This window comes from Tachyglossus aculeatus, chromosome X4 (genome assembly GCF_015852505.1).
Source record: "Tachyglossus aculeatus isolate mTacAcu1 chromosome X4, mTacAcu1.pri, whole genome shotgun sequence".
Lineage (NCBI taxonomy): Eukaryota > Metazoa > Chordata > Mammalia > Monotremata > Tachyglossidae > Tachyglossus > Tachyglossus aculeatus.
In genome coordinates, this window is record NC_052098.1 from 14,745,244 (window position 1) to 14,766,810 (window position 21,567).

Genomic DNA, 21,567 nt, shown 5'->3' on the forward strand with positions numbered 1-21,567 from the left:
AATTTTATTCTACCTCTGATTTAGTTTGGTCATCGAATCTGCCTAATAATGTTAACGATAATGATGGTATTTGTTAAGCATTTACATTCTCAGTGTCAAACACTGAGAAGTAGCATGGCTTAGTGGCAAGAGCACAGGCTTGGGAATCAGAGGTCGTGGGTTCTAATCCTGACTCCACCACTTGTCAGCTGTGTGACTTTGGGCAAGTCACTTAACTTCTCTGTGCCTCAGCTACCTCATCTGTAAAATGGGGATTAATCAATCAATCAATCAATCAATCGTATTTATTGAGCGCTTACTATGTGCAGAGCACTGTACTAAGCGCTTGGGAAGTACAAATTGGCATCACATAGAGACAGTCCCTACCCAACAGTGGGCTCACAGTCTAAAAGGGGGAGACAGAGAACAGAACCAAACATACCAACAAAATAAAATAAGTAGGATAGAAATGTACAAGTAAAATAAATAAATAAATAAATAAATAGAGTAATAAATATGTACAACCATATATACATATATACAGGTGCTGTGGGGAAGGGAAGGAGGTAAGACGGGGGGATGGAGAGGGGGACGAGGGGGGAGAGGAAAGAAGGGGCTCAGTCTGGGAAGGCCTCCTGGAGGAGGTGAGCTCTCAGCAGGGCCTTGAAGGGAGGAAGAGAGCTAGCTTGGCGGATGGGCAGAGGGAGGGCATTCCAGGCCCGGGGGATGACGTGGGCCGGGGGTCGATGGCGGGACAGGCGAGAGCGAGGTACAGTGAGGAGATTAGTGGTGGAGGAGCGGAGGGTGCGGGCTGGGCAGTAGAAGGAGAGAAGGGAGGTGAGGTAGGAGGGGGCGAGGTGATGGACAGCCTTGAAGCCCAGGGTGAGGAGTTTCTGCCTGATGCGCAGATTGATCGGTAGCCATTGGAGGTTTTTGAGGAGGGGAGTAATATGTCCAGAGCGTTTCTGGACAAAGATAATCCGGGCAGCAGCATGAAGTATGGATTGAAGTGGAGAGAGACACGAGGATGGGAGATCCGAGAGAAGGCTAGTGCAGTAGTCCAGACGGGATAGGATGAGAGCTTGAATGAGCAGGGTAGCAGTTTGGATGGAGAGGAAAGGGCGGATCTTGGCAATGTTGCGGAGCTGAGACCGGCAGGTTTTGGTGACGGCTTGGATGTGAGGGGTGAATGAGAGAGCGGAGTCGAGGATGACACCAAGGTTGCGGGCTTGTGAGACGGGAAGGATGGTAGTGCCGTCAACAGAGATGGGAAAGTCAGGGAGAGGACAAGGTTTGGGAGGGAAGACAAGGAGCTCAGTCTTCGACATGTTGAGCTTTAGGTGGCGGGCGGACATCCAGATGGAGATGTCCTGAAGGCAGGAGGAGATGTGAGCCTGGAGGGAGGGGGAGAGAGCAGGGGCAGAGATGTAGACCTGGGTGTCATCAGCGTAGAGATGATAGTTGAAGCCGTGGGAGCGAATGAGGTCACCAAGGGAGTGAGTGTAGATTGAGAACAGAAGGGGACCAAGCACTGAACCTTGGGGAACTCCCACCGTAAGAGGATGGGAGGGGGAGGAGGAGCCTGCAAAAGAGACTGAGAAAGAACGACCGGAGAGATAAGAGGAGAACCAGGAGAGGACGGAGTCTGTGAAGCCAAGGTCAGATAACGTGTGGAGGAGAAGGGGGTGGTCCACAGTGTCAAAGGCAGCTGAGAGGTCGAGGAGGATTAGGACAGAGTATGAGCCGTTGGATTTGGCAAGCAGGAGGTCATTGGTGACCTTTGAGAGCGCAGTTTCCGTGGAATGAAGGGGACGGAAGCCAGACTGGAGGGGGTCGAGGAGAGAGTTGTTGTTGAGGAATTCTAGGCAGCGCGTGTAGACAACTCGTTCAAGGAGTTTGGAAAGGAATGGTAGGAGGGATATGGGACGATAACTAGAAGGTGAGGTGGGGTCAAGAGAGGGTTTTTTTAGGATGGGAGAGACATGGGCATGTTTGAAGGCAGAGGGGAAGGAACCAGTGGAGAGTGAGCGGTTGAAGATGGAAGTTAAGGAGGGGAGAAGGGATGGAGCGAGAGATTTCATAAGATGAGAGGGAATGGGGTCAGAAGCGACTGTGAGCCCCCCGTGGAACAACCTAATCACCTTGTATCCCCCCCAGCGCTTAGAACAGTGCTTCACACATAGTAAGTGCTTAACAAATACCATCATTCTTCTTCTTATTATTATTATTATTATCCTCCCCAATTGCTTTAAGCTTCTTGGAATTCAGTCCATTAGCCAGGATGTTTATCTCTTGTCCCCCTTACAAGTTAGTTTGGCTATTTTCATTTTTCCCTGTATACAGCTTGCATGCCTGAGTACTACCCAACTTCTTTTGGATGGTGCTCCAAAGTGGAACCTCACAGAAAAACTCTTTGGCTGTCTGGGCTCCAACCATATTCTCTTCTTCTGTGTGTGTCTTGTCATCTATCAGTCTGAACCATATAACACTGATGGCAAAAGAACAGAGCAGCAGAGTTCTTTTTTCCTCTTACTGGGGATCTCATCGTACAACAGCAACGTTGTCATTCTCTTGAAACTGATCCATGCTGCTTTCCTTCTCCTGTTACACTGAGTGTCAGGTGGGTTAGCTTTGTGTATTTCCTAACCAAGGTAGATGTAGCTTTCTGCTTCTCTAATTTCTTCTTCACCATGAACATGACTGAATCCTTTGGGCAATATTTGGGGTGCATCCATTTGGTAAAATGCAGTTAGCAGGGAAGAGAAGGGTGTCAGTTGCCAGCCACCAGCACTTATTCCCTCTTCCTAGTCGAGTTGTTGAATAGTGACTCCCTGCTTGGCACCATGGTATAGATTAAACAACAGCGGCTGTTAAACCTCATGCTTTGGTTACTCAATTGTAGTGCATCTTTCTAGAATTTGGGGAAAACAAAGTCTGAGGGAGGTAATCCTGTTCCTCTATAAGCAGTTCCATTAAAAGTAATGAAAATAGCATTCCAGACTACTGTGGCCAGGTAGTGTTACAGCTGTTGAATAGAAGCACAGGCTGAAAGAGGCAGCCAGTGCAACTTTAGGAGAAAACTCGCCAACAAATTTGAAGTGCTAGACAGCTACTGTACAACGCTCTCTGGTTGACCTTAAAAACTGAATAGAGTCAGCAATGAAGAACTGCTGTTTAAAGAAAAAAAAATGAAAAAGCCCACATAGTACTGGGAAGTATTATCAGGGGTATGACATGCAAGATCCAGGAAGTCACCATTCTGCTGAATACTGAATTGAATGGTCACTTACTAGAGCCAACACTTTGAAAAGAATGTGGAGCAATTTAAAAGGGTTTAAGGAAGAATGACAAAAATGATTAAAGGGAAAAGGAAGTGGGATTGTTTAGCTAGGGAGGCAAAGGAAAAGGGATGACTTTGTCTTCAAGTGTATGGAAGATTTAAGAGGAGGATGCTGATGAATTGTCTTCTGTGTCCACAGAGGCCCAAAACAACAGGAAATAGATTTCAGTTGCAACAGGAGCATTCAGTTGGTTGTAAGGAAGTGTTTCTTGACTATCTGGGTGATAAAACAATGAGCCAGACTACTGAGGGAGGCTTGGGAAGCCACCTTATTGAATTCAAGGCAATCATCTCTCCTGGTTGCCTGTTCACAGATGGGTGGACTAGATGATGACCTCTCCAGTTCCTTCCAGCTATGTGGTTCAGTGGTGCTTTGAGTCTATTTCATATTCACAGCTGTGTCCCTATCCACGTCCATTTGATTCACTTCAATATTTCAACTATTGTTAGAACAGGAGCTAAATAGCCCTTATAGAGATGATATAGGTGTCTTTCAAATTCTTTCAAATGTGTTTTTAAAGTGATTTTAGAATTAGAAACTTCACCTTCAGAGAGGGTGCTATGGAAAGTGTGGCTGTTAGGCAGGAAAATTGGGGGTTCTGATGACAAATTGTTCAGTGTCTTCTGTCATAGTTGATGGCAGGACAGAAACTTCTCAATGGAATTATAGCTTTGTATAATTATAGCCTTGACTAGACTCCTTAACAACTGCTTCCTTATTTCTTCATCCTCTGCTCTTGTCAGTGCCTCTGTTTTATTCTTTTCACTTGGGTTCTTGTGCCCTTCAGCTTTATGTTGTGGTTTGTTGCAGAATATTTCTTCCAATGTTTTGGAGGAATCTGCGGTGTCTGATGATATTTTGTCCCCTGATGAAGACGGTGTGTGTTCTGGGAGGTATTTTACTGAAAGTGGCCTGATAGGACTCTTGGAACAAGCGGCGGAACTCTTCAGCACGGTGAGCCAAACAGAGCCCATGGGTAATGATAATGGGTAATGGGTAATGATAATGGGTAATGGGTAATGATGCCTCGGTGTGAGAAATTTGGAAAGATCATTGCAATACAGAGTAATCAGTGGGATATATTTTGTCTAATGGCTTGTTGGTGGGGAGCTCAAGTAAACTCTGTCACTACAAATCCCAGAAAACTGGAGGAAAACTATGGATTCTAATTAGGACTTTGATGTATGCAAATTACATCGAGCCCTGTGGAATCTCTGGAGGGGTTTGAAATCCTTTCATCATCCTAATATGCAAGATTTCATGTGTGCAGGTTGGCAGGTAAGATAGTTTCATGGTATTATTTCCATTTTATAGAGGGAGAAACTGAGCCACAGAGAGGTGAAATGACTTGCCCATAGTTACACAATGAATTAAGGCAGCCACGCTGGCTCCGATTCCTTCCCCCAGGCCCTACTGACAGATGATGCAGGAAGATTCACTGACGTCTCCAAGCAGGAGGGTCAGGGAGGGCTGCTGAGAACTTCCCCAAGGCCACACCATGGACAGTGGGTTGGGGGGCAGGGCGTAGAGGGAAGGGGATGAGGTCCTAGCCAGGCCCCCTGGGCCGTTTGTGGCCCCAGGCCTGAGACAAGTGAGTTAAGGTTTGGCAGTGTGGAGAATATTCTAACTCCCTGCCCAGTTCCCTATCAACTAAACCACCAACTACCAATCTTTTCTGCCAAAACTCCCTTTGGGTACTTCACTAAGCATGACATGTTTTAATGTTTCTTATATCTAAGGATTTCCTCTCCTCTTTCCCCTCAGTAACGGTGGCACGTTTTACCCTTTCTAAGTCCTACTCTTCCCACTCTCTTTCCACCCAAAGAAACTGACCTCAGGGATACATCGAGATTCACACTGTACACCTTGAGATCTCCAGACCCTGCCCTGGGGAAACAGCACAGTTCCCCAGGCTTCTCTCTCCCTCTCTCATGGGTTCAAATCCTGACTCCACCACTTGTCAGCTGTGTGACTTTGGGCAAGTCACTTAACTTCTCTGTGCCTCAGTTACCTCATCTGTAAAATGGGGATTAAGACTGTGAGCCCCACATGGGACAACCTGATCGCCTTGTATCCTCCCTAGCGCTTAGAATAGTGCTTTGCACATAGTAAGCGCTTAACAAATACCAACATTATTATTATTATTATTACCAGTTGAGATCCTGGACATTCTCTAGCACTATCCCCTCAGAGTTTTAAGAGCCCACAAGGAATTTTAGCCATAAAATGTCCATGAAATTTGAAGGCAAAACACCCAGGGAGATCACATATTAACCAACATGTCAATAAAGTGCCTGGAAATTTCTTCCACTGGACCCTCTTCAAGTTTTTTTTCCTATTAAATTTTAGCCTCCGTTTTTAAGGCACTAAACAGTGTTGAAATAGTATGCAGTGCTTTTGTGTTGTTGTTCAATCTGTGTGCCCAAGAATGCGTTAGATGCTAAATAGAAAATAGATGTAGTTGTAGGCCCGATACAGTGTTGAAGCGTGGACAGTCATTCCTTTCCTGAGACATGGGGCCTGGCAGGATTTGGTTGCTTGTCACCGATTTAGAAACTTCATGCTTTCTTTGATTTTTCCTCTTTATAAGGGAGGTTTGTATGAGACGGTCAATGAGGTGTACAAACTTGTCATCCCCATCCTGGAAGCTCATCGAGACTTCAGAAAACTGACCTCTACTCATGACAAGCTGCAAAAGGCCTTTGACAGCATCATAAACAAGGTACCTGGGGCAGAAAAGTCCGATTGCTCGGCTAGATTGTTTTACCACATAACTGACTGTTCCATAGACTCTTATCTCTCCTTCCTCCTTCGGCCTTGAGCTCTGTGAGCTCTGTATTACCTCATTTGAGTTAACTGTTGCTGGGAAAAAATAAAGGTTAAAGAAAGCAAAGGAGAGACGGAGAATGGAATATTTAAAAATCAATTAGGAAATGTGATGCATTTTAAATACAGTTGGGAGAAAACCTGAAATTTATTTTATTATATTCTACAAGTACCTCCCTAAAGACGAAACCTGGAAAAGGGATTATCCCTACTCTATCGACCCTGGGTTTCTGGGTTTGACCTTGTAATGCCCTCCATCCTCCCACAGAGATGACAGTCTCCCAAGTTTCTTCATAGGCAAGCTGAAGACCACTCTGGCTCCTGCTCCTTTATCTTGCCTGATTCTGATCAGTCAGGAATCTTCTCCTTCCATTCCTCCTAGAGACCATTACCCACTTTCAACTGCTCACTTAACTCCATCCCAACACTCCCTTCTGCCCTCTCTCTCTCCCCTCACTAATCTATCTCTCTGCTCACCCTTTCCCTGCTGCATTTGAACCGACATAGACCTCCTCTATCCACCAAAAACTACTGTTCTACCTCTTTTATGCTTCTGACCTTTCGCCCTGCTGCTCTGTCTCTTCCTATTCACCCACAAACTTTTTGAATGCTTTCTCTATTCAGTTAGCCTCAATTTCCTCTCCTCCAATTCTGGCCTTGAGCCCATCCTATCTGACTTCTAGCCGCACTACTCTACCAAACTGCCCTCACTTCCCCAATGATCTCCCTAGTCGGTGGCCTCTACTCCAGCTTTATCCTTGAATCTTGTCAGCATTTGGTATTTCCCTTTTCTTTCTAACCTTGTTTTCAAGGAACTGTAAAGTATTGGTTCTTTGACCCTCCAAATTGCTCTCTCAGTGTTTCATTTGCTGGCTCCTCCCACCTGCTGCCCCCTCTCCTCATCCCCTCCACATGACTATTCCTCAAGATTCTGTCCTGTCTGTCAATAAATACAAATGATTGATAGATTGATTAGCTTGTATCTACCCCAGCACTTAGTACAGTGTCTGGCACCTGAGTATGTACTTAGCAAATACCACAAAAAAGGGGGGAAAGAGCATATAATTGCTAAGGGTGGATGTTGGGCTGACATAAATAGGTGTTGTGAATTAACTGGGGAAGATTGTAAGTTCCTTTGGACAGGGATCCTGTCTTCTCCCTGTATTATACCCTACCAAGTCCTTAGTACAACGCTTTGCCTCGAGTAGACGTTCAATAAATATGCTTGATTGATTGGAAAAGGCTTCCTGGAGGAGGTGGAGTTTTAGGAGGGCTTTTAAGATGGGATCAGTGACCATTTTGAATATCTACCAATCAATCAATGGTATTGATTTGGTTCTTACTGTGTGCAGAGTACTGTACGTACCCGAACTGCCTACTGTAGTGCTGTGCACACTGTAGTTGACTGACTAGAGGGTTCTTGTCCTTTCTATCCAAGTGGGACTTGAGGGATTAAAAAGCTAAGTACAGGTTCTTTTATCTTTACCCAACAGGGTCACAAGCGAATGTTTGGAACTTATTTTCGCGTTGGTTTCTATGGATCCAAATTTGGTGATTTAGACGAGCAAGAATTTGTTTACAAAGAGCCTGCAATTACCAAACTCCCTGAGATTTCTCACAGACTGGAGGTAAGAAAACCATATGTCCAGCTTTTCACATGTTGCATTTTAGAAGATGAAAATAATGCCAAGCAACACCAAAGGATTGTTACCCAGAGAGTTCACCCTGCTAAACCATGTAGCATTTCTGTTCATTCACTGGATCCTGTGCTCTGCTCTGCTCTGTTCCCTGGCTTGGCACTTCTGTCTATTCTAGTAAATTTTCCCCAGGAACTGACTCCTAGGAGGTTCACTACCCTATGTTCACTCTTGTCTTGCTGCACCATTCCAAAAGTAGAGCTATCCAGCACTGTTGTAGAGTGTCATTTTTGGGGAGTCAAAAATAAAACTGTGGTTCACTCTTGATCTCTTTCCAGGGATTTTATGGACAGTGCTTTGGTGCGGATTCTGTAGAAGTGATTAAAGACTCTGCTCCTGTAGACAAAACCAAGCTGGATCCTAACAAGGTTTGAGATAAGTTTGCACAACATTAGCCACTTGGATTCACCTCCTCAAAACTCAGGGCCTGAAGAGCTTACAGACTCATGGTCCTTTGAGACCTTTGATTTTAGCCAGATAGTGTGGCCTGAGCCCACAGACCAATGACCTGAGAAATTGGGCCATGAACAGCTGGAGTCAGAGCCAGAGCTTAGGGGTTTGCCAGGCTGAGCAAATCCACTAATAATGACTATGGTATTTTTTAAGGATTTCCTATGTTCCAAGCACTGGAGTAGACACAGTATACGCAGACCGGACACAGTCTTTCTCCCACATGGGGCTCACAGTCGAAATAGGAGGGAGCATCTCACAGTCAATCAATCAATTGTATTTATTGAGAGCTTGCTGTGTTGCGGGCTTCCTACTTAAAAAGAAGAAAAATAACTTTGGACATGGGTATTGTTGGGCAGGATTTCAAGTTTTGTATTCAATCAGCCCAATGTTGCTTTATGAGGATTAATGAAATGTTTCTATAAAGCCGGGGGAGTTCTTGAGGGTCTGCAGTTGGTTATGGGTTTCACTCAAAACTTAGATTGCATCATATGCTTGTTGCATTAAGGCCTTTCCTGTACACTACCATAACAGGTTGACCCCCAATCCCTTAAATATGGCTTCCCAAGTTTCCCCGAATAAAGAATATTTTCTTTCCTCCCCCTGAAAACTGGGTTGCAAATGTATATGTTAAAATCTATTCCGGCATAAAATGGTATTGAAAGAGGAGTGGGAGCTGGACTTGTGGCCAACTTAAATATTTATCACCTTCTCCTTCCCAGTTCCTCCTCCTTTCTGACTCCCTCCTTTTGTGAATATGGGAAAGCGTTTTGGTACAGCAAGGCTTTCTCCATGGAGCAGGGAAGGAATGATGGAGGTGGGTTGAATTCCCGCTTGATGCTGTCAGTTGTGGTAGCTTTAATGAAGTCAGAGAGGTCCTGCTACTATGTGTTGGGGCATGCCAATTTCACTCATCATGATCTGTTTCTGCATTTGGAAAATAAAACTTGTCTCCTCCTCCCCCTCAGGCCTACATACAAATCACTTTTGTGGAGCCATATTTCGATGAGTATGAGATGAAAGACAGGGTAACCTACTTTGAGAAGAACTTCAACCTGCGACGCTTCATGTTCACTACCCCTTTCACCCTGGAGGGGCGGCCTCGGGGGGAGCTGAGTGAGCAGTACAGGAGGAACACTGTCCTGACAACATTGCATGCCTTCCCGTACATCAAAACCCGGATTAACGTCATCCAAAAGAAAGAGGTAATGGCACCCTGAAAGGCAGGGCAAGGCCGAACTAATTGTACAGCCAAGGTGTGCCCCTCCCTTCCCACAAATCCCAGCCCAACCAACCACCAGTTCTCACCTGCAGCCAAAGAAGGGAAACCGTGGCTGGGGCATTGTGTCCCATTGTGTCCCATGAGCCAGGAGGTAAGAGAAACGTTATGGGGAAATGGGAGAGAAGAGGAGCTCCAGAATCTGGCCCTCCCACAGTGAATCTTCAGTGGCTGCCTTATTGGCACAGCTCCGCTGAAAGGACCAAGTACTGATACGGAGTTGCTGGTGTGATTCACAATCAGTCAATCAATCCATTGTATTTATTGAGCACTTACTGTGTGCATGGAACTGTATTAAGCGCTTGGGAAAGTAGAATATAAGTGTTTATAGCCAATTTCCCTGCCCACAAGGAGCTTACAGTCTAGAATGGTAAGTCAGTAAGTCAGAGTGGTGTTGTGTAGCGGTAGGTTCCCTGAGGTGAGGGGACTAACTGGAGCGTGGCATTTATTCCCTCCTGCCCACACTGGATTGACAAATGCTGTGAAGGAGCAAATTCTTGATTTCTATTATCACCATGATTATTGTGGGGGGTTTTTACGCCCACACTGGGGCAAGCCTCTTCACATCCTTTGGGTACCTGTTTGTCTAACTAGCCACCCTCTGCTCTATAATGGCCTTGGCATTTCAAGTCTTCCCGTATTTTTGTTTGTGGTGGTGGTGGTGGTGCCATTTGACATGAATCAAGGACTGATACTGAGCTAGGTAGGGTATACGAGAAAACGTTCCGCATTCAGTTTTTTGAGTTCTCCAGTCTAGCCCTTTTTTGGCCATCTTGAGTTTCATGTTCCATCCATGAGGATGTACTCAACATCACTGTGGAAAACCAAGGGCTTTAGCCACTGACATAATTACCTAAATGAGCATTCAGTTGACCATTCATTCATTCATTCAATCGTGTTTATTGAGCACTTACTGTGTGCAGAGCACTGTACTTAGTGCTTGGGGGAGTACAATATTGACAGACACATTCTCTGCCCACAACGAGCTTACAGTCTAGAGGACCAGAAATTTACCTTCCTGTTGGGTTGGGGAAGCCATTCAGCAGCTCTTGAAAAGACTGTGAAATCCGGGCAACCCAAAGCCTTCTCTCGACCTCACTATTAGAAAGACTTGTTGCAACAGAACGCATGGAAACCTGGAACAAAAATGACAGTGGATGAAGATGTGCTGAACCGAGGAATGTTGCTTCAGCTGGTGCTGAAACCATCTGCTTTGCTCTGAACCATGTTTATTTTTTGACATAATAATAATAATGATGGTATTTGTTAAGCATTACTATGTGCAAAGCACTGTTCTAAGCACTGACATATACCCTTAGCACCTGAAGCAGTACTCTGTATCTTGTGACATCATAAATACTTGATGATTATTATGGTAATATTGGCAAATCCACGTAATAAGACAATGATGTATCTGTGCCTGTATTTTGTATTCAGTTTATTCTAACCCCAATCGAAGTGGCCATTGAAGACATGCAGAAGAAGACCCTAGAATTGGCCGTGGCCACTCATCAGGAACCACCTGATGCCAAGATGCTTCAAATGGTGCTGCAAGGTTCAGTGGGAGCTACTGTGAATCAGGTAAAAGGCATCTAGAATCTTTTTGCTTGGTCTCAGAACTCCTCTGTTGGTAATTATTTTCACCGTGATTTATTTCCGATGTCTCTCTGCCCTCTTTGTTCTGCTGTGCTTGGGGAGGCTGGGAAACAACGAAACCTTTTCAGAGGTTAGAAAAAATTTTCGTTAACCTCTCTTACTTTTCCACCTCTTCCTCCTCCACTTCCTGCTTCTCTGCCTCTTCATAACACTTTTAGTGGCTGCCCAATCGAGAGAAGAAAATGAGGAGATGAATGGTTGGGGGAAGAGCATCCTTATCTTCCTGCTCCTCGGAGCCTGGTTCAGTTCAAGGTTGATTCTTGGGGTGATCCAGGTTAGACTAGGGCAGAAGGCTAAACTAACTGGGGATCATGACCAGGCAATTCCAAAGTCATTCTGAGGTTTCAAGTTCTTTCGAGATGAGAACTAGGCTCAAACTGACCTCATCCCAAACAACTGGGTTGCCCCCTGTGATTACCCAAACCAGTGATATTTATTACCCAGTTATTACCCAGTGATAACACAGAGGCCTTCTCCAAGGCAGAATGGATCCCTCCCACCAGGCTCAGTCTACACACTGGGCCGATTTGGTTCCAGAGAGGTAGGAATCAGGGTGCCATTACCCTAACTCTAGGCAATACCTGCTCTGAGCTTGGTAGTGTCATACTGTCAAAACCTAAAACTCTAAAATATACGATTGCAATTAGGTAATAGCATCACTCTTCTTACCAACGGGCAGCACTGGGAGAAAGGGGCCCGTTGTTGGGTAGGGACCGTCTCTATATGTTGCCAACTTGTACTTCCCAAGCGCTTAGTACAGTGCTCTGCACACAGTAAGCGCTCAATAAATACGATTGAATGAATGAATGAAAGGGGGAAGGACTGCCCTGCACCCACGGGCTGGTTCTGTGTGTGGATCCAGCATAATGTGACCAATCGATCCCTGCCGATCCCTGATACCCCAGTATCAGTCTGCTCTTTATTTATTTTTAGTTAATTCATCTGCACACTAAGCACAAAGTTAAAGCTAAAGGCATCAATTTCCTGTTTCTTTTCCCTGAAGCCAGGAAGTGAGTGTTTCAGTAACAGAGGTCTACATTTTGTTGTTTCTATCAGGGGCCACTAGAGGTAGCCCAAGTGTTCTTGGCCGAAATTCCAGCTGACCCAAAACTTTACCGACATCACAACAAGCTGAGATTATGTTTTAAGGAATTCATAATGAGGTAAGTAGGAGGGAAAGTGATTGGGAATCCAATAAAACGGTGCCATTCATTCACAGACGATGCTAATGTTGCTGAAATGTCTCACTGACCCCTTGCAGATCCAGTGAACATTGGCAGTTGGTAAAAGGTGTCCGTTGGCAATCCTTTTAGGTTGCATTTTGTGCTATGGTATTTTTGAAGCTGAAAAATATATCCCACTTCAAAGTGAGAGGGAGAGTGCCTTATGTGGAGGTCACACCTGGGCCACAGTGACACAACCATCGTGGGCATCTCCAAGTGGTAGGCAGGCCCTCAGCCCAGCTCCCAGAGTAGTGGGACGAGGTGGGGTGTGGGGGACGACTGGGGTGGAGTGGGAGGGGGGAAGGGTAGGGACCCACTCTAAGTGTAGCCCATCCAGCTTCTGTCAGAAACTGCCCAGTGGGCAAGGCCTAAAAAGACCTTAAGCAGTCTCCAGAGAGTCTTTATAAAGCTACTTGGCCAAAGAGATTAGCTATAATGAAGCTCGGTCTTCGAGATATTGTGCAGATGGGTAGGGATGTGGTGATCATTTGCACATAGGGTGCCTTTCAAACATACAGCGCCTTTCATCTGGAGTGCTCAGAGTGGTTTTTGAACAGTATTATCATTCTTGTCTTACAGCTGGAGAGTCAGAGGCTCAAAATGCTTGAGTTACGTTTCTTGATCTATCCGAGTTGACGAGCGGCAGAGCAGGGAACAGAGTAATGAGCTCTCAGATCTTAGCTTTCTAATCTTGTTACAGCTTCCAATTTCACCTCATTTAGGAAGAAAGTTTCTAATAAATGGAAAAGACAAGGCATTGAAGTACACTCAGAAGACCGGTTAGATACGTTGCAACTGTGCAAAATAATGGTGTTTTCTAGTTTTTCTTCCTCACAAAGAGTAAAACTTGGTTCAAGGATTTTCTGTCTTCAAAATCAGGTTCTTCCCTTTCCTAGGGCTTGGATTCAGAAAGGGCAAACTGAAGAGAAGCACCCAGCCCTGGCTGGGTGTGATTCAGGGATCTCATCTACCAACTCTGTTGTATTGTGCTTTCCCAGGTGCTTAGTACAGTGTTCTGCACACAATAAGTTCTCAGTAAATACTACTGATTGATTAATTGATTCAAAATAGTGCCAGAAATGGAACTGTGTGCAGGCATGGGTAAAGGGGTACCATAAAAAAAATGGGGGTTGGGGAAAACAGACTTCCTGTCTTCACCTGGACCCCTAAACCATCCCTGTCCACGGGGACCGCTATGATCCCAGTGTAAATGGTGAGTACATTTGGCGGTGACGTTTGAAAATGAACAGGAGAAAGCAGAAAACAGGGAGATGATAGTCTGAAAAATCCACTTTTCCATTGCAGTAAGGACTCCTTACAGAGTTCACTTTTTACATTGGATGCCCAGGCAGAGCCCTGGCAATGTGAACAGTACCTCCAGTAAGTCTGCTGAAAGCACACCCTCTCCAACTAAAACTTTCCACGGGGCTGGATTCAAGGAGCCTTACTCCAGTCTCCCCTGGAGTTTTCTCCACCAGAGGCTACAGTGTGAAGGTTGGAATGAAAAAGAGTCTTTTCTCAGAGAGACAGTAAAATGATGGCTCCTCAGACTTAAAGCCATCCAAAGTGGCTGCTGCCACTGCCAATGGCAGCTGTTTTCCATCCACACTGAAGATGATTCACGTGTGAAAATTGGGCAGTGTTCCCGCATCAACCTCTGGCAGGGTTGGGCGGCAGAGGCAGCTGCCCAGTTGATTTTTGCCACAGGGGGATATTGTTCCAGGAATGCCACAATGATGAAGAGGTTGCCTGGTTACCGCCCTTTCATATTTTCCTGTCCTGAAGGCATAATCCCTTCTGCTGCTGCTGCTGCCACCCTGCAGTTTGCCTGTCATCTTTTCTTCCACCTTCCTCCCTTCAGAAAGAAAACTTGTAATTCACCCTATTGAATAGCCACTGAAATGAATGGTAGAAGTAAATGGCCAGGGAAAAGGCCCTTCCCATCTTTTCACCAACACCTGGGTTACTTAAAAAAGTCTTTTCATTCGTTTTTGAGCACTCTCGAGCCTTCGTCTCTGGAGCGAACAACTTTCTGCCCAAGGTGTTCCCAAAAGCAATTGTAAGTGAGGAGCAGTGTGAGGGCCAAATTTGGTTTGTCTTTTTCCTAACTTAATTGTCAAAGTTAATCAGCAATCTAGTGGTTTTTAAGCAACAGAGTTTATCATTAGCTTGGGATTTATATGTCTTTCCTCTTCTTCCAATCTGCCTTTTTCATAGCAAACTAGAGGCAGGGGTGAAGGGGAATTTTACACCTAGAACACATTGCACAGTCAAGAGGACAAGCAACTAAGTAGACTTTGGCTGCAGTTTCCTGCACGAGTGTGGGTGGCCCCATGTCTGATTATGATAGAAATGCAAGCAAGTTGGGTTCTGGTGCCTGGGATTCATTCTGCCTCAGTGAGGTAGGCCCGGCAGTGCAAAGAAGCAAGTGATATCTCCAGAAGGTGGAACACAACCTACCACAGTCAATCACCTTTGGCGCCAGTACTGCTACCATTTTGGATTCTTGCCAGAACACTGCCTCTCATCCCCAACTACCTCTCCCTGAGGTAAACAAGAGCACTTTGAGTTTTCAGGTCGCAAGATATGGGAAACAATGTCTTGCTTGCCTTCTCCTGCCAAAAAGAGACCCAAGCCACTGTTAAAAAACAGTGATAAGGGATCCCAGTTACGCTTCCCTAAATAGGGTTTTCAGAATCACACAACAGGCAGCAGTGACAGTATCTTTTCCATTCCAGATGATGACAGAGGGCCAGCAATCAGAAGGTTTTCTAAAATCACATTAGGGCCAGGAATGAGGGGAAATACATGTGTTTTGAAGAAATGATAGCTGGAAAGAGCAGATTTGCATATCTAATAGTAAAGAAAAGCCTGTTAGTGTCCTAAACATTAGGCACATTGTTCAGGAGCAGTTCATCCATGTGAAAATCTGGCCTCTGTCATGCTGCCAAGGTCACCGAGACCTGTTTTAATGTCTGAGTAAGTGCTGGGCATAAAGTGAGAACTGCATAGGTTAGTTTCCAGATACACACCTTGGCGCTCTCCTTTTTCTCCAAGTCTTTAAAATGAATTAGTATGAGTAATTCTCATTTGCATTGGCCATTGCTTGCTCCCTTTCAAGAGAGTTACCGTCTCTTCTCTCTTGGGCACTCCCTCACTCAGAACACAACTCCCACTGTGGGTAGGCTTGGGGGAGCTGAGCTAGATGACAACCTTTCAGGCTCTATTCCAGCTTGAGGATTTGATGACCCTTTGATGGCCATGTAAATGAGCCATTGGAGCCTAGGCCTAGTGGGAATGAGGGTGGGCCTAATTAGAATCTGGCAGCAGACCTCCAAGTAATGGACAATCCAATACTGAATCACCTCTCCTTTCCAGTCAGTCAGTAAGTCCATGGTATTTATTGAGCGCTTGGGAGAGTACAGTATAACAATATCACAGACACATTCCCCACCCACAATGAGCTTACAGCCCCTTTTTTTGGCATCCATGGGACTCCAGACTGGAGAGGAAACTTTAATGCCTTAGCTTCAGGTTGCCGATGAATTAAAAAGGACAGTAAGGAAATGAGGATGACGAGAAGAGCCTTACCTGGAGTTTGTTTTAGTGTCGGTCTCCCCTGCTAGACTGTAAACTCTCTGAGGGAAGGGATTGTGTCTACTAACTCTTTTCTAGTCTGCCAAGTGCTTAGTACAGTGCTCAGCACTGGTAGGAGATAGTGAGGGTGGCATTTGTAAATGTAAGTGGGGCCAATGCAGATTTACTCTTTCACTGGACCAGTAATCCTCTAATTGCTGATGAGCTATGAAAGAAACCAAGTTAGAGTGTTTAACTCCAAGATGGTGCCAAGGAAGCACCTCTAGACTCTAAGCTCAGTGTGGGCAGGGAAGGTGTCTGCTAACTCTGTAGTATTGTACTCTCCCACGTGCTTAGTACAGTGCTGCTCTGCAGGAATGTGTCTGCTAACTCTGTTGTATTATACTCTCCTAAGTGCTTAGTACAGTGCTGCTCTGCACATAGTAAGCACTGAACAAATGCCGTTTTGGTTGACTAATTGATTGAAGGAAGGGGGAAGAACTGCACTGGGCCAGACATCCATTCCCATCCCTCCCTTTCTCCATCTTCAGAAAAGCCACTCTCAGGGCAGAGGTTCAAGAGAGGGCATAAAAGTTTCACCCCCATTTTAGGTTCAGAGTTCCACCACTGCCCATAGTTTTGATTCAGGGCTGGCTTCAGACACATTGCTGCCCTGAGGCAGGAAAATATTAGCCAACCCCTCCTGTTCTGTATCACTCACAACACGCTCCTCCTGTGGATGGGTTTGGGGGAGCTGGACTAGATGACAACCTTTCAAGCTCTGTTCCAGCTTGAGGATGTGATGGCATCATCACGTCACTCATCATATGCACGTAGCTTAGGGTGATAACATCATACAGGGGTCTGGGTCAATCCCTGGACCCAGAACATTTGTCTTGGGGGAGCACAGACCACCCTCCTCCTCCAAAGAGCCATTGTGTTCCAAGTCCCTGTCCACACAGGAGGTACCTTCCGACTTAGACGGTTTCACATTTTTAACTGCCTCCGCCCTCTGGTTTTTCCACAGCCCTCACCCCCAGCTCCCACATTTTGCACCTGCCTCACTCGCTTCCAACCGCTTCCCTCCTTCAATGGTGCCTTTAACCACAAGATCCCGATGCTTCTGGCTCATTGGGAATAACCACAATGCTTTCCTTCTTCAAATGTGCATTTTGAACACAGATGCGGTGAGGCAGTGGAGAAAAACAAGCGTCTCATTACCACAGACCAGAGGGAGTATCAGCAAGAACTGAAAAAGAACTACAACAAGCTGAAGGAGAATCTCAGGCCGATGATCGAGCGTAAAATCCCTGAGCTTTACAAGCCGGTCTTCAGGGTCTCTGGTGAAAAGAGGTAAGAACGGGCACGTAGGTTCAGGTGAGCAGATATCTCAGTTTCAGCCAGACAGGTCTGAAATTTCAAGGTCTGTCCCACGGCCCACTTCATGTTCTTCGGGACACATGTCTGTCCTGGAAAACCTAAAGAGAAAAATGGACCGCCGAGATGTACACAGTCTCAGCTAATGGGAGGGGTGACCGTGGATGCCCCTACCAGCTTGTACCTCCCTTCCTCCCCTGTGGGCCTATTCCCTTTGTCTGGTTCCACCTGGTCCACCTAAAATGACCTATGTAGTTTTGGTCTTAGAAATAGGTACCTTCTGCCAGTCGAATGAAAATGGAATCTGTGGTCTTCCTACCAACCTCAGAATATGTATTATTAATTACACTGCAGTTTTAAGGAAATAAATAACTACAGGAGGAGATCAATATATAATGAGATCTTAGAAGCAGGTTTAAAATTAATTGTAACATAGACCACTCTGTGTCCTTCTCCTTGTCCTCTCAGAGGTTCCTTTCAGGTTAGCCTGTATCCCATGGTCCTCCCAAGGCTGAATTACAGCTTGTGTTTTTTCTGGCACAGCATGAAGAATGTACAGCTCCCCACACATCTTTTGCAGTGATCTCCATGATTGATGCTCCCCTATCTTGTGTCGTATTCTCTGTCTTTGAAAGACTGCTCGATTTCTCTCACACTTCTTATTTTCTGTCTCTCCTTGATTTCAGGGACTCTTTCCACAGATCTAGTTTCAGGAAATATGAAACCCAGGGATCCCAGAGCACCTAAAGGAAGGAGGAAGATTGCCCTCGCCCAGGCAATGAAGGGTGAGGCCTTCATTGAGACCTTGCAGTGCAGCAGTTGAGACGGTGCTCCTGGTCTTCACAAATTGGGACAATCTCCACTGAGGGCAGTACACACACTCCCAGACGGGCAGGTTTCTGTGAGCTGGAAGATCCAATGTCTGGGGCAAGAGTTGGTTGAGGAAACCAGCCCGAATCTATTCCATTCTGACTTTGGTGGGTGAAGTAGGCAGGGAAAGGGCCCGGAGATGTGAGAGCAGAGAGCTGGCTTTGTCTGTCGGCTTATGTATTTATTGAAGCATGTTTTTCCACAGGATTGTACAAAACGAAACATTCCAAAAACAGCTTTTCCTGCTGAATGGCCAATCACTGTTTACCCAGAGGGCAGACTTCCTCTCATTTAGTTGGAGGTGTTAACAGGATAAACCCAAGACAAGATGATAAAGGTTGCCCAAAGGCCTTCAGTTTTTAAGAGTATATTTCACTCACTTCCAGATAAACAAGCAACAATGACACAAAACAATAAACAACAGGGATTTTTCTGTCTCATCTGAAGTCTGAAAACTGGGAGTCGTTGCTCATTTGCCAATATGGCGGCGGAGGGGAATAGGTTATGCAATTAATATTCCTTGATTAGTTAAGTGTACATACAGTTACTTGTCCTTAGATTGTTAGCTCCTTGAGGGCCAGGGATTGTATCCAATTCCCACCTGTGTGCTCCTTCCCAGTGCTTTGCACACAGTAGGCACTTAATAAATACTATTACTACTTTTAAAAAAAAAGGAATACGCTTTAAGCCCTGGTTTAGAAAGCATGTGGTGTTCTGAGCAATGTAGCCCTTGAAGCGGGTAATCCACAAGAACAGTAATCCAAGCAGCTCCCCTCTGTAGTACTTCTATGCTTTTGCAATTTCACACACACTCTGGGACCAAGTAGAATATTTTATGAGCAAAACATTCCAGAAACCATGCCCTAGCTCAGCATACTTGCTTCAGAGCTGTAAAATACTGTCGCTTTTAATTTTGCATTCTTTTGGCAACTTTTAGCTGGAAGATGAATATAATCATGATGTGAGATTTAAATTCTACACTCTAAAGATACATTATTTTGACTGGTACTGGAAAAGTCTTCAGGACAGTTTCAAAATCTACCAATCAGGGTAGAGTTCGGTTTTGTAGTCTTTTCAATGCTATCCATTTTGTAAGCAATTCAGGTGAGAGCAGGGTGTATAGCAACTAAGGTTGTGCTCTGAGCCACAGTGGGGCTTTCTAATTGAGCTCTTTGATGTGACAACTAGGAACCTTTAACTGAGGCATTTTGTAGGGCTAGGAGGCTGAAAGAAAGAACTTTCAATGAACCCATCCAGGGGAATTCGCAAAGATGCAACCCTAAATTTAGGTCTGTGAAATAAGCATCATGGAATAGAACGTCTCGAAGAACAAAAGTCAACATAGTCGCCAGAAAAATTAAAAGTCACTAAGTGCCTTTGGTGCCTTTGGTTTCACAAACATTGTTTTGAAAAATCTATGCAAATTTCTGGGAGTTTAGTATTTAGGGTCTCTGATCTTGCCATGATTGTCTTTTTTAATTTTTTTATTATTTATTTTTAATTTTTATTTTATCAAAGCCCACTTGGTCAAGATAAAGAGCCATCTTCAAGGGTGGTTCTAATGGCCTTAGTGCTCCTTTACTGATCTCAGCCTTGTCATTTTTCCTAGCCTACAAGATTCTAGGGTAAATGACTGAAATCTGCACTGAATCATGTATGCTGAGTTGCTGGCATCACTTAGGGACAAGTGCCTAGGAGTCAGAAGACTCGGTTCTAGTCCCAGCTCTGTCACTGACCTGCTGTGTGACTTCAGACAAGTCATTTAACCCTCTCTGTGCCTCAGTTTCCCCAGCTATAAAATGGGAATAAGATACCTGCTTCTTCCTACCTCACCGGGATGTGAAAAACGCTTTGGAAAAATCATAAGCACTCTATAAATTTGAGGTATCCCTATGTTCCTTAAGCCCTCCTATTCTATAAAAGAAGACAAACAGCAAGTCAATTAGTTTGAAGAAAAATGGTACTTATAATGCAAGGTCAACAGCCATTGGTTGCAATTGTCTAAATATAAAGGCTTTTTTGTACTTTTTTTTAAAGTAAGGTTTTTTTTTGAAAGGTGTACAATTCCTTTACGTATCTTGATATCTAATTTTACAATAAAGTTTTAAAGGTTAAAATTTACCCCAAAATTATGTTATAAATGGCTCTGATCTATAAATAAAAAGGTAATCAGTGTGTATAACTTCAGGGATCTAAGATCTGAGAACTGATAGAGTCAAGTCATTTCGCCCCCAACTCTCCATCCACCTGGCTTTTGACTGTACCCAGTTTGAACCAGCATTCAAGAACTAAAAGGCACCGCTAGTCAGTTCAGTCCTAATCCCTTAGATAATCTAGTTCCCTGACCTTCATTTTAAGACCATACCTTAATTAAGGTGATCACAGAGCTAGAAATGAAGGCCCCAACTAAACTGCCTGTCACGTCAGTTTGTGTTGCCTGGTAAAAGCAGAACAGTGGTAGCCTCAGGAGAGAAGGTAAAGAGTGGTGTCCAGTGAATGTTGAGGTAATCAATCAATAAATGGTATTTATTGATCACTTACTATGTGCAGAACAGTATTCTAAGCACGTGGGTAAGTACAATACAATAGAATTAGCAGACATACTCCCTGCTGATAATGAGAAGTTATATATCCTTCCAGGAAAATGAATACCAGACAGGTTCCCTAGTCCCCCTTTGTTCAGAAGTGCACATTCCCAGTGGATTCCACTTTAAGGCTAATACATAGAATTGGACGTCTCCTGCCCTGTCCCCCAACCAGAGTTGGTAAGTGTTCCCTGTGGGTGTGTTGCTCTTGGTATGAAAACACACAGTCCTGTACTTGAAACAAAGCCATGGGATGGCAGTTTTCCCAATTAATAATATGGAATAAGGAGACGTCTTGGCAGCCCTGTTAGGTTTTTACATAATCAAGCTGATGTTGCTTATTTCAGAAGTTGGGGGGCGGGGGTTTCCGCAACCTGGAGTTATGCCGTTTCTATTCCAACTCCATGCTGATGGCTTTTAACATCGTCAGATGCATAATAAACCAGGAGGTTCTAAAGATTTTAGATGGGATTGTTTATGTAATTGAACTCACCAATTGATTAAGAAGCTGAAGGGTTATAATTTGTTGCAAATTGAGTGAATGGGCTTCAGGACTTAAAAAAATCAAGCCTACATCAAGATTTTAAAAGAGCGCGAGAGAGAGTGAGAGAGTGTGTGTATATATCTATATCTATATATCTATAGATATAGGTATATATAATGGAAAAGTTCTTCTCTGGGTGTCCAGGCCAACCCAAAAAGCTACAA

General features: G+C 44.7%; 1 protein-coding gene across 1 annotated transcript in view; it reads left to right on the plus strand.

Annotated features, from left to right (window-relative positions):
• DOCK8 (dedicator of cytokinesis 8) overlaps positions 1-18,890 on the plus strand; it is a 205,733-nt gene extending 186,843 nt beyond the window's left edge. Inside the window, exons 40-48 of the mRNA XM_038769505.1 lie at positions 4,131-4,274; positions 5,911-6,042; positions 7,640-7,774; positions 8,122-8,211; positions 9,262-9,498; positions 11,010-11,153; positions 12,285-12,391; positions 17,210-17,380; positions 18,091-18,890. Coding sequence (XP_038625433.1) covers positions 4,131-4,274; positions 5,911-6,042; positions 7,640-7,774; positions 8,122-8,211; positions 9,262-9,498; positions 11,010-11,153; positions 12,285-12,391; positions 17,210-17,380; positions 18,091-18,151 — 1,221 coding nt within the window. The 3' untranslated portion in view covers positions 18,152-18,890. The remainder of the gene's footprint in view (positions 1-4,130; positions 4,275-5,910; positions 6,043-7,639; positions 7,775-8,121; positions 8,212-9,261; positions 9,499-11,009; positions 11,154-12,284; positions 12,392-17,209; positions 17,381-18,090) is intronic.
• Positions 18,891-21,567: the final 2,677 nt, after the last annotated feature.